General features: G+C 36.6%; 1 protein-coding gene across 2 annotated transcripts in view; it reads right to left on the bottom strand.

The window, feature by feature from the left end:
* The window catches only part of LOC143032897 (mitochondrial glutathione transporter SLC25A40-like), a 44673-nt gene extending 36675 nt beyond the window's left edge, over nucleotides 1-7998 (bottom strand). For both annotated transcript variants that reach the window (XM_076198126.1, XM_076198127.1), the window contains exons 1-2: nucleotides 7828-7998; nucleotides 1387-1574 (exon numbers count right to left, since the gene is read on the bottom strand). In XM_076198126.1, the coding sequence (XP_076054241.1) occupies nucleotides 1387-1574; nucleotides 7828-7927 (288 nt within the window). In that variant the 5' untranslated portion in view covers nucleotides 7928-7998. The remainder of the gene's footprint in view (nucleotides 1-1386; nucleotides 1575-7827) is intronic.
* Nucleotides 7999-16233: the final 8235 nt, after the last annotated feature.

The following is a 16233-nucleotide window of genomic DNA, read 5'->3' as shown; positions in this document are numbered from 1 at the left end:
CCACCTCATGCATCACATCATCATCATCCATATACAACCATTCTCCATTCACCCCTGTCTTCTGTCCTCTCCCATCCTTCCTCAACAGACATTCCCCTCTTCCCCAAAGTCCCTTTTACCACATCCATCCATCTCATCCTAGGTCGCCCCCTCATGGTCACTCCTTCTACATCTGCCTTCCACACTTCTTTTACTAGTCTTTCTTCACTCATTCTTTACATGTGTCCAAACCATCCCAACACTCTTTCATCAACCCTATCTCCCAACTCCCTTACCACCCCCGTTCTCCTCCTCACCTCCTCATTTCTCACTCTATCTAGCCTCGTAACCTCTATCATACTTCTCAAGACACCTCATCTCAAACACATTCAAACTCCTTCTCTCTTCCTCTCTTATGTTCCATGTTTCTGCCCCATACAGTGCTGTTGGCACAATCACTCCTTCATACAATCTCCTTTTAGCATCCATTCCCAAATGTCTATTTCTCATTACACTTTTTAATCCAAGCCATTTACTCGCTTCTCTCAATCTACATTCCACCTCCACTTCCACTCCTCCCTTTCCTGCCACCTTTGCACCCGAAGTATCTAAAACTATCCACTTCCTCCAGTCTCTCTCCCTTAATACTCACTTCCGATCTGCTGCCACTTTCACCCCTTGTACATCTCATCACCTTACTTTTACATACATTTATCTTCAACTTCCTTCTTCCACACACTTTTCCAACTCTGTCACTAACTTCCTCAATCCCTCCTCTGATCCTGCTACAAGCACAGTGTCATCCGCAAACAACAGCTGGCTTAGCTCCACTTTTCTCCATTTTCTTTAACCATCTCCAATCCCTGACCCATACCCTTGCACTTACCTCTTGCACCACACCATCCAATATATATATATATATATATACATACGCTCCTCTACTTACGTTCATTCATTTTACATTTTTTCGATTTTACGTTTCAACTGACTGTAAAAAAAAATATAATTTTTTTTAGTGAATTTTTTAGTTTAGCGCACTCTCCGTTGTATGAGACGTTCAAACTATACTTACGCATGATGCTACGTACATTGTTTACATGGCACAAACAACAGACTGAACATGCCTTGTCTCCTCCTCCACCATCTCACTTTATGTTGCTTGAATTTAATTTATTTGAAATGTAATTATTTTACAATGTTATGTTTATAATTAATGATTTAGGGGTGTTTTATAAGATACAGTAATAGAATTTATGGATGTATAGGTATGGTCATACATTACTGGAACGTACAGTAACAACTTACGTTCATTTTCACATTACGTTCGGCCGTTTGGTACGCAACTAAAACGTAAGTTGAGGAGCATCTGTATATATAAATGTTGCAAAAAATTAAATAGACACTTACAAAAGTACCAGTAAAATGTTTTGGAACAGGACGATTGTACCAGGGTCCATGGGAAGTATCTGTACAAATCTCTGTTGTACATTTGCAAATGTGATCCATGATACCTGTGCTGTACAGAAAGCAGCGACTGTTCATGATTGCCCGCTGCTGTGTTTGAAGTCGCACCTTGACCACATCAAAAGGGGTCACTGCAAGAGATAATCACCTTGTCATTAATCTGGAATAAGTTACTGAACAAATTTTTGACTGTCCATAATAACCATAAGAATAGATTGTCTGTTCAAGTCAGTCCTAACCCCAGGAAGTGTTATCATTATTATATAAAGTATTAGCCCTCACTTTTGGCCACCAAGTTTGATGACTGCAGCAGATTGGTTTTTCACATCAGGAGGACAATTATGCCTGAGAATGTTCTTAACCTCTTCAATACAAGTCGAGCATTTGCACGCACATGTATAATGATGCATCACAATACGCATGTTATAAAGTATAAAGTAACAGCTGTTATACTCATTCCCTTTCACCAAGAATGTTTATAACCACAGAAAATATGATCAAGCCTGTTCACAAAATACAGGAGTCACTCAGCTACAACTACAGAATAAATATAATCAGGACACCTATGCCAGCATCCATGTAAAGTCATTCATGCCTCATGATGAATATATATAGGCATCATCATATTCTAGGAATTAAAACTGGAATAGTCTGAGCAAAAACATTTAACCCCTTCACTCCAGGCCAAAATCTCGCGGGCAGCATTAGCTGCCAGACATGCGATGTTGCATCATAATACTCACATTGTAAAAAATAAAGTTACCGCTGTATATTGCTCGTTCTCTTTCACCCGTGAATTTTGATAACCACAGAAAATATGATGAAGACATTTTACAGAGTATGGGGGTCACTCAGGTACAACTACAATATATATAATCAAGACGCCGACATCGGCATCCTTGCGTACCCACTTGCTCCTCATGACGCCTATGTAGGCGTCATCGTATCGAAGAGGTTAATGCAGTTCATCATAGAGAATTTCAGAATTTCCAACTCTATTAAATCTATCTGATTTTACATTCTTACCAGAGTTGATTTCCTCATACTTTACTTTTATGCCGAGATGAATAAAATCAAGAAATTATGTTTATGGTTTGATCTATGCAGCTGCTGCTTCATATGTTCCTTTCCAACCTCTAATGTCTTTCTCTATGACTGGTACTAACTCCATTCCTGTTACTCCTATTCCTTCAGTTGGTCTTATCCCTTCCACTATTTCTAAACTTGGTTATTGCATTTACTTGTATGTAGCAGGACATCAACAATATCAACATGTTATAGTGAATGCTACATGGCAGCTTGGGTCACCTATTAATTCCAAAATTTACCTGTACCACAGGACAAAGTGGGCAATTACACATTAGTTTGAGCACCAGAAAGTAGTACATTAGAACCTGAAGCACCAGAAGTAGGATACAGGTGACCAGTACTCGTATGAGTAAAACAACAAGAACATCAAGGGAAAGGTCCAATTACCTTGCTGCCTGGTGCCTTGATTCACCAGGCTTGTATTATGATCAGATCATAACTGTTCTCGGACCACACCTGAGACATATACCATACTATGACAAGCAAAACAAAGGTGGAAACCAGTTTTGAACATCAAACATTGTTATATTAAGCTAAACCTCTGAAGGACAAAAGGGGAGGTCAGAATAGTTATGAGTGAATGAAGATTTGGATGGTATTACTCATGGAGTCTGGTACCCCTCACTAGGCTAGTACATAAAATCAAAGCTGTTCTCGGTCCATAGCCGAGACATATAATAATCCTTGACTTTTTTCCTGAAAGTAACCTTGCTATTTGACTGCTTAATGGACATAGGTAGTGAGTTCCATAGTTGAACACCTGTGAAGTGAAAGCTACAACTATAAAACATAATCAGGAGGCCAACACTGGCATCCTCATATACTCATTCGCCACTCATGACACCTATGTAGGCATCATTGTATTCAAGGGGTTAACTGCTCAAACAGATGGATTTGTCTCTCTGTTTTCAAATTCTAACCTTTTTCAGTTTTTACTGTCTTTAACCCCTTCCATACGGTGCCGCACACGTAGGCGTCATGGACTTACATCTCAGTGGCAGCAGCCAATGCCAGCCGTACGACGTGTCGTAATAATACTTGCATCATAAAATATAGTCACCGCTTATATCGATCGTTCTCTCTTCACCCGTGAATTTTGATAACCATAGAAAATGCGATTACAAAAGAATTAGAAAGAATGTCATTATGGAGGGGCGACTACAATAAATATAATCAAGACGCCGATATGGCAGCCTTGCGAATACACTCGCTCCCCATGACGCCTACGTGTGCGGCCCCGTATGGAAGGGGTTAACAGTTTGGCGTCATCTGCAAAGAAGCTCATGTAACATTTCACATCATCCATGTCATTCATATAAATAGCAAACATTATTGAAGCCAATACAGATTCTTGCGGTACTCCACTGATCACCTCTTTCCAATCTGAACATTTTTCTCTGAGCACTACTTTCATCTTTCTACCAATCAAGAAGTCCTCCATCCATTTTAGTAGGTTCCCTTGTATCCCTCCTATATGTTCCAGTTTTTTTTAAATAATTTTTTGTGTGGTACTTCGTCAAAAGTTTCTGTAAGTCCAGGAAGGCACAATCAGCCCATCCATTCCTTTCTTGCACTATGTCTATTAATCTTGAGTAGAAACACATTAAGTTTGTGGTACATAATCTTCCTTGTCTGAACCCAAATTGTCTTGGGTTTATTATATTGTTGTCTTCCAGGTGTTTTACCCATCTATTCTTGATTATCTTCCCACAAATTTTGGCTGTAGTTCTTGTTAGTGAGACTGGCTGATAGTTAGTTGGTTCTTCCTTATTTCCTCCTTTATATATTACAATGTTAGCATTTTTCCAGTCTTTTGGTAGTTTTCCTTCTTTGAGTGAGCAACTTATTATGTTGTGTATTTTGTCCGTTAGTTCTTCTTTGCATTCTTTTAGAATCCAATTTGCAATTCCATCTGGGCCATGTGATTTCCTGATGTCAAGTTTTGATATGTGTTCCAATAATTCTTTTTGTGTTACTGTTATCTTGCTCATGGGGGGAGATCGCCTTTCATTACCTTTGTCCCAATATTGTGTTTTCTCTCTAGTGAAGACAGATTTGAAGTGATTATTCATGACTTTGGCCATTTCTAATTCTTCTGTGTATTCTATATTCCCTTGGCATAGTTTCACCATTTCTTGCTTGTTTTTAAGTTTCCCATTCACATATCGATAGAATAGCTTTGGTTCCTCTTTGCATTTATCTATAATATCCTTTTCATGGTTCCTTTTTTTCCTTTCTTCTCACTTTAACATACTCATTTCTATAGTTTATATAAACTTGCCATTTTCCAGTTTTTTTTTTTTTTTAAACCTTTTCTCCACCTTTTCCAAGCTCTGTCCCTTCTGTCTTTTGCCTCACTGCATCTTTTGTTGAACCAGCATTTAATGTACACTCTCTCACTTCTGTCTTGGTACATGTCTATTTACCCCTTCATTGTAATTATCCATCAAGATATCCCATTTCTCTTCCACTTTTGTCTCTTCCATGTAAAAAATTTCCCAGTTTGCATTCTGAAAGTTTTGCAAATTCTGTTTTGTTGAACATCAATCTACCTTTCCTATGTTCTTCATTTCTCTCCATGTATATTTCTTCCTTTAGTTCACTTTCAATGAGTATATGGTCACTCTTTTCAATTGGTGTCTTGTATTGGATTTTATCCACAATTTCAGGTTCTGTTGTGAGTATTAAATCTAGTTTCAACGGCTACTCGTTATTTCTGTATCTGGTGTTTTCACTGACCCACTGAGTCATTGTGTATTCCATGGTCATATCCAGTAGTACATTACCCTACAAGTCGTCGTCTCCTTGCACTATCATGTTTTCCCAACAAATTTCTTTGCAATTGAAGTCCCCCATAATTACCAGATTACCCCCGTCCATTAGTATCTCATTTAATGATTGCCTTGTATCTTCTAGCATTTTCATATGCTTGTTCTCTTTCCAAACGTTCATTTTGGGGGGCACATAAGCCACCACAAACTTTCTACTTTTCGTGTTCTTGTCTTCAACTTTTATTACGATCAGTTCTACATTACCTTTGCCCTCCACAATTTTTGTCACATGCAAGTTTTTCTTGACCTAGAACATGATTCCTTCTCCTTGTTACTTGTCTCAGTTTTTAATCCAGTAATTGTACAGTCCATGTCCAACATCGATGGATGGTATTTCACCCGTTAGTTTAGTCTCCACAATTCCCATTATGTCTGGTTTTTCTTCTAGCAGGTAATCATCCAGTTCATTCAGTCCTGAAATTAATCCGTCCATGTTAGTATAGACACTTTCAATTTTCTTCTTTCTCCATATTTATTTCTGTCTTTGGTTCACCCATTTCCTCAGTCTCATGTTGATTACTCTCCAATGGAATTTCTTGCTTTCTGTCTCTGTTCTCTTTGCGTTTTTTCCTTTGCTTCATCTCTTAGTGTCTTTTCTTTTTCTAATTCCTCAGTACTCATTTCTCTTGCATGTCAATTGGGGCAGCGGTTTGGATTTTATTGATGATTATCTCTAAATTGCCAACTTAATTGTTGCCATGAAAATGCAAATCTCGTATAATGCAGATGTCTCACATTGGTTTTTTTTACATGCTCAAGTTGCATGTAAATTGGGGCAGCAGTTTTGATCTTCTGGATAATTATCTCTAAATTGACAATAGTTGCCATGGTAACATGAGAAGTAATAGTAAGAATAGTATAAAAGGAAGGTCCTGCATTGTTTTTGACATGTTCAGGTAATTTGTTGACCCATAAATCCTTCACATGCCAAGCTGTATGTCAATTGGGGCAGCAGTTTGGGTTTTACTGATGATCATCTTTAAACTGACAACTTGATAGTTGCCATGAAAAGGCAAATTTGGTAAGATGGAGATGTTCCACATTGTTTTTGACATACTCAGGTGATTTGTTGACCCATAAAACCCAAGAATTCTAAATTTCAATAAAATTGGACCTGTGGTTTAGTTTATGTGTATTTCTTTACCAAAATCTTGACAAATTACCACCCTTAATTCTCACACTTTGTTATGGTAGTCTTGCCGCCAAAAAATTGGAGCAGAAAAATAATTCAATCATATCTCCCTTACTTTTCAAGCTATTTAAAAAAAATGAAAAGCATTTTGTTTCTAATGAAATGGTCTATCATATACAATAAGAATTTAAGGGTTAAAAAATTATAACATTGTGCCTGTACCTACCTTATACATGGGAAGAAGCCTTTAGGCATATTCCATATAACTAGTGTATCTAATTGTATTTACCTAACTGTATTATACAGCAAAGGAACAATGCTCAAGGGGTCCTATCTCTTATAACTTATTTTCCAATTATCATTCCTAGCTTCAAATTCATGTAGTCTATAATGATAATCTATTATTCCAACTTGGGCCTATAATAACTATACAATTATAATAATTACACAATTATATTATTATTATAATTGTGTAATTATTATAATTGTATAATTTACAATTATTATAATTGTAAATTGAATACCCAATGTTATTTTGGGCAGCTTCCACCACTGGGTAAAAGCTGAATCATCTACCAATGGAACTGAACTTTGACCTAAATTGATTTAACCCATTCAACTCCGATGACAAGATGTCTTGTCATTTGGTCAAATAAAACAAAAAATCATAATAAAACAACAAAATGTTTGATGATCAAACAGCACCAGAAAAATATGACGTCATCAGTCCTCCTCGAGGAGGAGGACTGACGACGTCATATTTTTCTGGTGCTGTTTGATCATCAAACATTTTGTTGTTTTATTATGATTTTTTTATTTTTTTTATTTGACCAAATGACAAGACATCTTGTCATCGGAGTTGAATGGGTTAAGACCGGACTTGACAAGGTCTCAAGCTGAAGTGTTTATACTTTAATTATGTTATCTACTAAAGTTCTTATTTTTGGTCATATTCTACGACTGAATAAAAGCTGTCTTTCATTGACAAGGTCATTAAAAATGTATACAAAGTTGCTTATGTGCATGTCAGTTGAAAATAATATCAAAATGGCAGAGAAATCAGGAACCATTGCACGGCAAAGTACACTAGTGACTATCTCAAAAGTGTTATCAATTCATAAAATGCGGTACACTATTATTTGATATCGAATGAAGACAGTTTTAGCATAATGGAAAGTTTTCTTTCACTAAAGTTATATTCGTAGCAAATTTAAACAATATTTCCCAATACACATTGCCATGTACAAGGGAAAAAAATATTATCAGTGACCAGTATAGTATTGAAGTGATCGACTCTTTGATTAGGCACCTTGAGATATTTCACAAACTTACTGAATACTGAAGTCAAAAGCGCTCCGGCACAGGAAGACATCATCTGTTGGGGTGGAGTTATCATAAACCTCCCATCGTCTGCTGAAATATGCCGCGACATCTTCAATTTACATTATATGCAGTCTCTTACATAATAACATGCGACCTCTCAGTCATTCTGGAAACCATCGCCTCGCTCACTGTGAGAATTCAATTCATACTAATGTAAACATTTCCTCTTTCATTGTGTATAATAAATCTACACACACTGTAATCACTAGCAGTTTATTTGTAAATACTTTTATAAATCTAAAAAATTATATTGTTTAAAAGTTTAATAAATTTTGCATGTGAATTGAATGTGTAGAAATGAACGTTACGCAATACATGTAAACAAAACTTCCAGCTGGGTATATATATAGGTATTGTTAGTGTAGAAAATACTGACAGTGGTCGCGTCAAAAGTAACAAAATACATTGTTATACTGGATGAAAAGAGAGTTTGTGCATTAGAAACCAATGGGATTTATGAATTTTGCATATGGAATTAATGCGCAGAAGAATACGTGACGCAATACATGTAAACAAACTTTCCGGCAGGGAAATAGTAGTTATTGTAGCAAATGCTGACAATAGTCACGTCAGTAGGAATAGTAGCAAAATACATTGTCATATCGGATTAAAAAAATGAGCAGTAATAGGTAATGGTTAACAGCATGGATAATGAACACACGATGTCCAGTAGCTCGTAAATTGTAAAGTTCCATAACTTATAAAATTAAACGTAACCTGTCCTAACCTATTCTAGCTAGGTCAACATGAAATGGAATTCCTGATATTTGAGCTGAAGTAGTTCTCATAGGATGCAAAAAGTCGCTATCAGTATAATGCAATTTGAATTATCCATCTAGCTGTCCTAGTTCTCGAGATATTGCATTTTGAATGGAATTAAATCGGGCCTATTTTGTTCCAGGAAATCGGGCCGAAACGTGCGGTCTGACTAATCGCCGATCAAACGTAAACAATGACGGTTTTTACTGACAGGCACAATTTTATATAAAAAAATTAGCTTATGGTTGCATTACTTGACCTATTTTCTTTAAGATGTGTGATTTCCATGTAAATTGATCAAAGAATTACCTATTTATCCTCTGCAAAATTACCCACCACAGCTACGAATACCGTCAAATTACATGAAAATCACACATTTTAAAGAAAATAGTTTGAATAATTCAACTATATGCAATCTATTACACTAATAACCCAATAGTAACAAAATAGTGTAGTTTGATCCATACCACCAGTGATCATAGATAGCGGGCAGGACGAATCGTAGCTGTGGTCCGTAATATTACGGAGGACAAAAACGTAACTTCTCTTTGATCAAATTACATAAATATCACACATTTTAAAGAAAATAGTTCAAATAATTCAACTATAAGTCTATTACACCAATAACATAATAGTAAGAAACTTAATAGAGTGAAGTTTGATCCATACCACCAGGGATAGATAAAATGGCGGGATGGATGTTGATGTTGTTATCCGATAATCCGACCCGATAGAAAAAAACTAATTAGTACCACCGATTTCTCAGCTCTACCATAACACGCTGCCTTTATTTTGGTATTAGAATAATCCGCAAGACTAGTAGTTTTCGTTTATTTTGGTCAGTTGCCAAAACACTGAATTTATGTAGCTCATTTTTTACGCTGAAACATAAACCAATTTTCGATATACTGCTGAATGCAAGCCGCCATGTTTATCTTATGTTTTTATGTACTGACATGTAACTGATGATGTAATTGTTTGAAATTCACTATGATCGTAGTAAATACATTCGCATAACATTTGTATGAATGAAATTTCCCGCGGTATATAAATTTGGCTGTTTGCATGGCATGCTCATAAAATGACGCGCTATTGTGCTGGTCATCAACGGTGGTGCCTCTGGTGGTGTTTGACCTACCTACCTATTCACCTACCAGTTCCATGGAATGTCACCATGGCTTAGAAAAAATAATCTTTCAAATGTACCTAAAAAAAACAGGACAATTTATAGTTTTACCCAACCAACAATTTTCTGATGTGGCTTATGTGTTTCTGGTGAGATGTAATGTTGTGTATTGATTGATGGTGTACATCGCAAATGCCTAGTTTTCAAGCAATAAATTTTTCAACTAGTGCCTACATCCCCTCCCCAACGATCTTGGGGGACCTTTGGGAAATCAGTGTTTTTGGGTGGGGGATTATTAAATCGAGTACCACGCATTGCAACACAGGTTAGAAATCAAGAAAATCACATAAAAACATATGAAAATATGTAAATTACACCTTTGATGGCAGCAGCGAGTGTTACTGGTATTGTTGAGCAGCATTACCACATTTATTGCTTTATCCGCTACATTTAGTGAAGGTTATCAGAATGGCTACGTTGTGTGCTGGATGTTCCTACAACTACTGGAAGTTTATCAAGGAGTTCTATCTGGACGACAATGCTGCAATCCAATTTCTAAGAAATCACGGTGTCCTTCCTTTACAAGTACAGTGCCCATACTGTGAAGTTCCCTGTACTTATAGGGATGATAGGCATTCTTGGTATTGTGGCCGGTGGAGCAAAATAGCCAAGACAAAGAAAAGAAGGCAGTGTAACTTCACTACTTCAGACTACAAAGGAACTTTCCTCGACGGAACTCACTTGAAACCTTCAGAGATATTGTGCTTTGTCAACCACTGGCTTCAAAAAACATTGAATGGCACTGTTTTGAAGTGGACTCCAAATACCAGCGTCAACTGGCAGAGGTTTTGTTCGGAGGTTACTGAGTGGTGGTTTGACAATCAGGATTTTATTGATGGTGAGGGGATTGAAGTGAAGATAGATAAAACCTTATTTGTAAAGCAAAAATGCAATCGTAGTCGCATGCTGAGACAGCTTTGGGCATTCAGTGGTATTGAGCAAATCTCTAAAAAGCAGTACTTTGCTCGTTATATGTTTCTTCATACATTCGGAGAACAAGTTATCCACCATTTTTTCATCGAGGCTGCTCGACTGTACCACCCACAGTCTAACAGGCAGCGGCCATCTGGTCTTCCTGTCATCCCACAGCAAGAAGACTCTGATAGCGGGTCAGATAACGATGCAGCAGCAGCGCCACCACCACAACCCTCAACCTCTGGCTCATGAGGTAATGCTAATGCTATTATTGTAGTTTTTAATTTACGGAAAATATGGTTACGATTTAGTTTATTAGCTAATAGTTATAATAGATAAACACACATTTATACTAATAGTTATACTTTAAAGAGAGCTCAAGTTATGTTACTAAGAGTGCTTTGGTGGAGATTGGAGGGGTCTGGGGGGCAAAGCCCCCAGCTAGGTTAGGTTAGTGCTTTGGTAGAGAACGGGTATAGAGGTAGGCATAGATTGTGGAAACGATATATTTGTGATGGAAACGAATGGTAAAATCAATCAGTTCACTACTTAAATCACTAGAAAAGCAGAAGGTGCAGCAGAAATTCGTTAAATTCGTTGGTTGGATGAGACTGTAAATTGACCAAAAAAACATTTGCGTGTTACTGGAATAGAAATTGTTTTTATTATTGGGCCATATTTTATAATGGTTTTCATAATGACAAATGGTAAATTTTTAGTTGTAATAATGATAATACTACAGGTACTCCTCGTTTAACGACAACTCGGAGTAACGACGGGCTTTATGACGTTTAACGTAAATCTCCCGAAGTTACGACGTTGTGTACGATAATTAAGTTGGCTGAGGTAAATTTGTATGATGTTATAAATGAACTTGTACGGTGGATATTAGCTGTGAGGTAAAGTGTTCTGAAGCTTAGGTCTACATTACCATCCTGCAAGCTGCAAAAACTACCTGGGGTACAGTGTATACCGGTAGTGGTAAATTTTTAGTTTCGACCAGGGGCGCAGTATAACAATAGAAAATTAATTATTAATTTTGTAAATTATAATGTATCAACGTAATATGCAATTTTGTGAGCGGAAATTAAAAAAAATGCTAAAACAGATTTCGTAAGTAACGAAGTCATGTCGGACGAATGGTACACCATGTTTGTTATGATAGATGCCGATGTCGAAGAAATGAAAGGATGATAAATTAATTTGTCTAACCTAAACTAAACTAACCTAACCTGTGTTTAATAAATCATTACCTGCAAATTAAATGTCATCCTGCTCGTCCTCGTTGTCGTCGTCGTGAGAGACGTTGGCAGATGACAAGATGGCGTCCCGAGCCTATGCTACCGACTTCGTTCATTAGTATATTTTCTTGTAGCAAGGTATTTTTTACTTTCATTTCCGCCCACAAAATTGCATATTACGTTGATACATTTTAATTTACAAAATTAATAATTAATTTTCTATTGCGCCCATGGTCGAAACTAAAAAAATACCCCGGTATTCAATATGGAATGTCAGCATACGCGGATTTGGTCATATACGGTAATTTTAGGAACCTAACCACCGTAAATAAACAGTAAATAAAGCTTTAATGTACTGTATAAAAGAGGGAAAATACACAAAAATAAAGATACATGTATTGCTGGACATTGTACATACAGTACATGTACGTATATGTATACACTTTCGCTTAACGACCAATTCGGTTAACGACGGCGTGCTGGTCCCAATTGTCGTCGTTAAACGAGGAGTACCTGTATATAGTTTATTGAGTATAGCAGCATTACTGCTGAAAATATACAGCCTACAGAATTATAGAATTATAAAATATAACAGTGAAAAGATGTTACAAGCATAAGAAAAACAAAACAAGACAGTAAGTAGGTACGGGCACAAAATTTTCAAAAGAATTTTTATCCTTTAAATTCTTGTTGCATATGAAAGACAATTTTTATTAGAAACAAAATACTTTTTAAATTTTTGAAATAGCTTGAAAAACAAGGGAGATACTATTTTTTAAATGATTTCTTCTAGATTGACACTAATAGTTGCCATGAAAAGGCAGATTTGGTATGATGGAGATGTCCCACATTGTTTTTGAATGTTCAGGTGATTTGTTGACCCATGAAACCCATGTATTCCAAATTTCAATCAAATTGGACCAGTGGTTTAGAGTTTGTGTGTATTTCTTTACCAAAATCTTTAAAAAATACCTTCCTTAACCCCTACAATATCAGTGAGTGTCAGCGGCATACATTGTATGCCACAACTTAAAAAAGATCCACCAAAAATAGGCATTACGTCGAGGGTCAAATCTGTGGTAATGACCAAGTAGCCCTATGCATTGGCTATAAAAGGCACCCAAAATTTTTTATCTATTGACAAAACTGGCAAACCTGGCAGCAATTTTCCAGGGGTAACTTGGGGTATAAAATCGGCCTTTAGGGCGTAATTTAGGAGATTCTGGTGTACGAAACAAAGTATAAGGAGGTAAAGGTTTACTTTGACAGTTAGGCAGGCGCTATTTAGTATGTATTCAGAGATATAGAACTGGCAATTTTGCACTGCCAATTTTCGTAATAAATGAGTAATACAAAATGTGGCTGGGCAATAATGGTGTGATGGATGCTTAGTAAAACATTTATCAAAACAATAAGAAACACCACAATCACGTATCCTCCATGAAATTATAAGAAAGAGCTCCCAAAAAATCAATTTACTACAAAACAAAGTGATAGATATTTGCCAAAAAAATCCACAAAAACTATTTATAAACACATTTTCCGTAAGTGTCAGAGTACAGTATTGCCTTGCTGTACTGGCCTTGATCTTTATCTTTTCTGTAACTTATGTATTTGAACTACAGCTGTCCCTATCACATAATTGTTCTCTAGAACATGTATGTACTCCTTTTCACCCTGTTTGCATAATGAGTTTAGTATTGCTGTTTGTTATACAAAGTCAAGCCTTTTTTATAATATATAAAAGCTAAACAAAGGTTTATTGTATGTTGACATTTTCTCAATTAATTGATTTACCATCTCCAAATGGTCTCCAGTCAAGTATCTGCTTCTAAAGCCTGCCTGTTTTCTTGATTGATTTTCATCTTAAATTTTCTAGTCATTTTGTAAATAAAGTCACTAGCATTACACCATAATTCAGGAATGCATTCCTGACATATATACTGGGTATAAAGCTGAGCTGATCTATGATGAACTTCTATTTCAGTGTCTTTCAGAAAATCTGTCAATATGCAATTCTTTCCAGGTTCTTTTTCCTCATTTCATATATTTCAGAGTGAATGTTACTTCTTCATTTGCAACTTATGGTGCATTACTAATATACTTGGGTATTGACTGCATGGCAACTAGCAGCCAGTACTGTGACTGGTTTAAAGGAACCCCTGCAAACCAGAGCTACACATCATTTATCTATGTTAGAGTTTAAAGATTTCTACTCATAAAGGAATGATGATACTTTCGTGCTGCATTTGTCCCTATTTTTTTGCTCAAAATGTCTTCTTCTATGACTACCTCCTCTGGATCTCCTTGTGGTGGGGAAAAGAGAATTCTTCTATAATATTTCTTAGGTATGTCATAAAAGGACATAAAAGTGGGACAGAGTGATATGACTAGGGATCCTGCTCATCCTACAAAAAGTTAAGGCAAATGAGGGTCTAGGAGGAGGACCTCCATCCAGAACCCTAGTAATTGGGTCAGTAAATGTGCATGGTTGTGATTATATAAGAATAAAAGGGAGTAGGTTGGCAGTTTGTAAGAAGGGTGATGGATGTGTTAGTGCTAAGTAAAACTAACTTAAAGGAGAGGGGTGAAATTGAGTTTGGGAGTGTAGTGGGGAGGGTGTCAGAAATGATGAAGGGGTAAGGAGGAGAGGAGGGTTCTGCTGGTTAGTAATGGTATAGGAAAGTGCATCAAGTGGAGTGGAGGGAAATGTCTTCAAGGATAATCTGGGCAAAGATGGAATTGGGTTGCAAGAGGTGGGTTTTTGTGAGTGCACATGGTCCTGGTAGTGAAGTAAGGAAGGCTTTTTGGATCAGTTTCAATAAGGGTATAGAGTTTTGGAGGGTGTAAATATAATGATGTTGGGATCTCAGTGTCTAGAGTAAGAGATAAGCCTATAGATGTTGTAGTAAGGTTTGGGGTGCAAGGTAAGAATTATAGTGGAGAGATAATGTAGCAGAAGACTAATCCTGACCTCCCAAGAGTAATTGACTAATGTAGAAGAAAACACTACCACAAGATCTGATGCTAGTGTCCTGATTGGTGCATTGCATTAATTTTCATTCATGGGTTTCCTTGCCCATGGGGAGCCATTCATCTTGAAATTAATAATGCTCAGGCATACCCTCATACAAAAGGCTTGAATATTCAAATACTAGTTTAGCACCAGACTCCCATTGCTCTAGATACAGTCACCACACAGATGCAAAGCATTATATACTGTACTACATTGCCCTACACTCACCCTTTCATACAGCAACACAAAATTTCCTTACAGAGTAACCTATTGACTGAACCAGTGGCTGGGGATGTTTTCTTGGGGACAGACAGGTCTCCTGCAAGAGAGAAATAGGACAGCAGATGAGTGATACATATTACTAGAGGCTTATGTAATTCTATAAAATGTAGTAAAAAGTTGTACACCATCATTGCTCTAAAGTAAAAAGAATGTGTAGATGTATACACTATAAAGATTGATCTGTAAATATTTCAGTTGATATATAAATTGTCATTGAACTGTGGTATTCTAACACCTAATCTTTCCTTTATAGTCTCTTTTATAGGGCCCATACATTCTTATTTCAACATCTCAAATTAAACTGGATCATCTTGACCTCAGTCAGCTTCATTTAAAAACAACCTGATATTGACCATGAATCACAGGCCTGAAACAAATTCTTCCAGAACATGATACTGTAAACATCTGTGTTGTTCTATTTTAGATGGCATCTCCAGTCACTGAAGAAGAACTCATATGGCTGAGTTTGTGTGCTGTAGCTTTATATAAGAAAAAAAGGAGAACAAATAAGAAAAAATGGATGAAGAAATGGCTGCTAGAAAGAGAAGTTTCTCATACGTGTCTTTTACAAGAACAGAAACTAAAGATAGACTGGTATGACAATTTGCATATAGATGAAACAACATTCAATCATTTACTTTCACTGGTTACTCCATTGATAGAAAAACATGATACAGTTATGCGAAAGGCCATAACACCCCATGAAAGACTATCAGCAACATTACGCTATTTAGCTACTGGACATTCTTATGAAGATCTGAAATTCAAAGTTGCCATCTCTGCACAAGCATTAGGCAAGATCATTCCTGATACCTGTCGAGCCATTTGGGAAACACTGCAGAAGGACTTCATGAAGGTAATGTATAAATAGGGTGTTATGCATGTTCAACATTTTATAATTTATCAATATGAGTTGACCTCTTTGATACGATGACACCTACATAGGCATCATGAGG

This window comes from Oratosquilla oratoria, chromosome 14 (assembly GCF_046742065.1).
Source record: "Oratosquilla oratoria isolate Oo_2021 chromosome 14, ASM4674206v1, whole genome shotgun sequence".
Classification (NCBI taxonomy): Eukaryota; Metazoa; Arthropoda; class Malacostraca; order Stomatopoda; family Squillidae; genus Oratosquilla; species Oratosquilla oratoria.
Note: the sequence above shows the minus strand (reverse complement) of the source record. Positions and strands in the feature narration are given on the sequence as shown.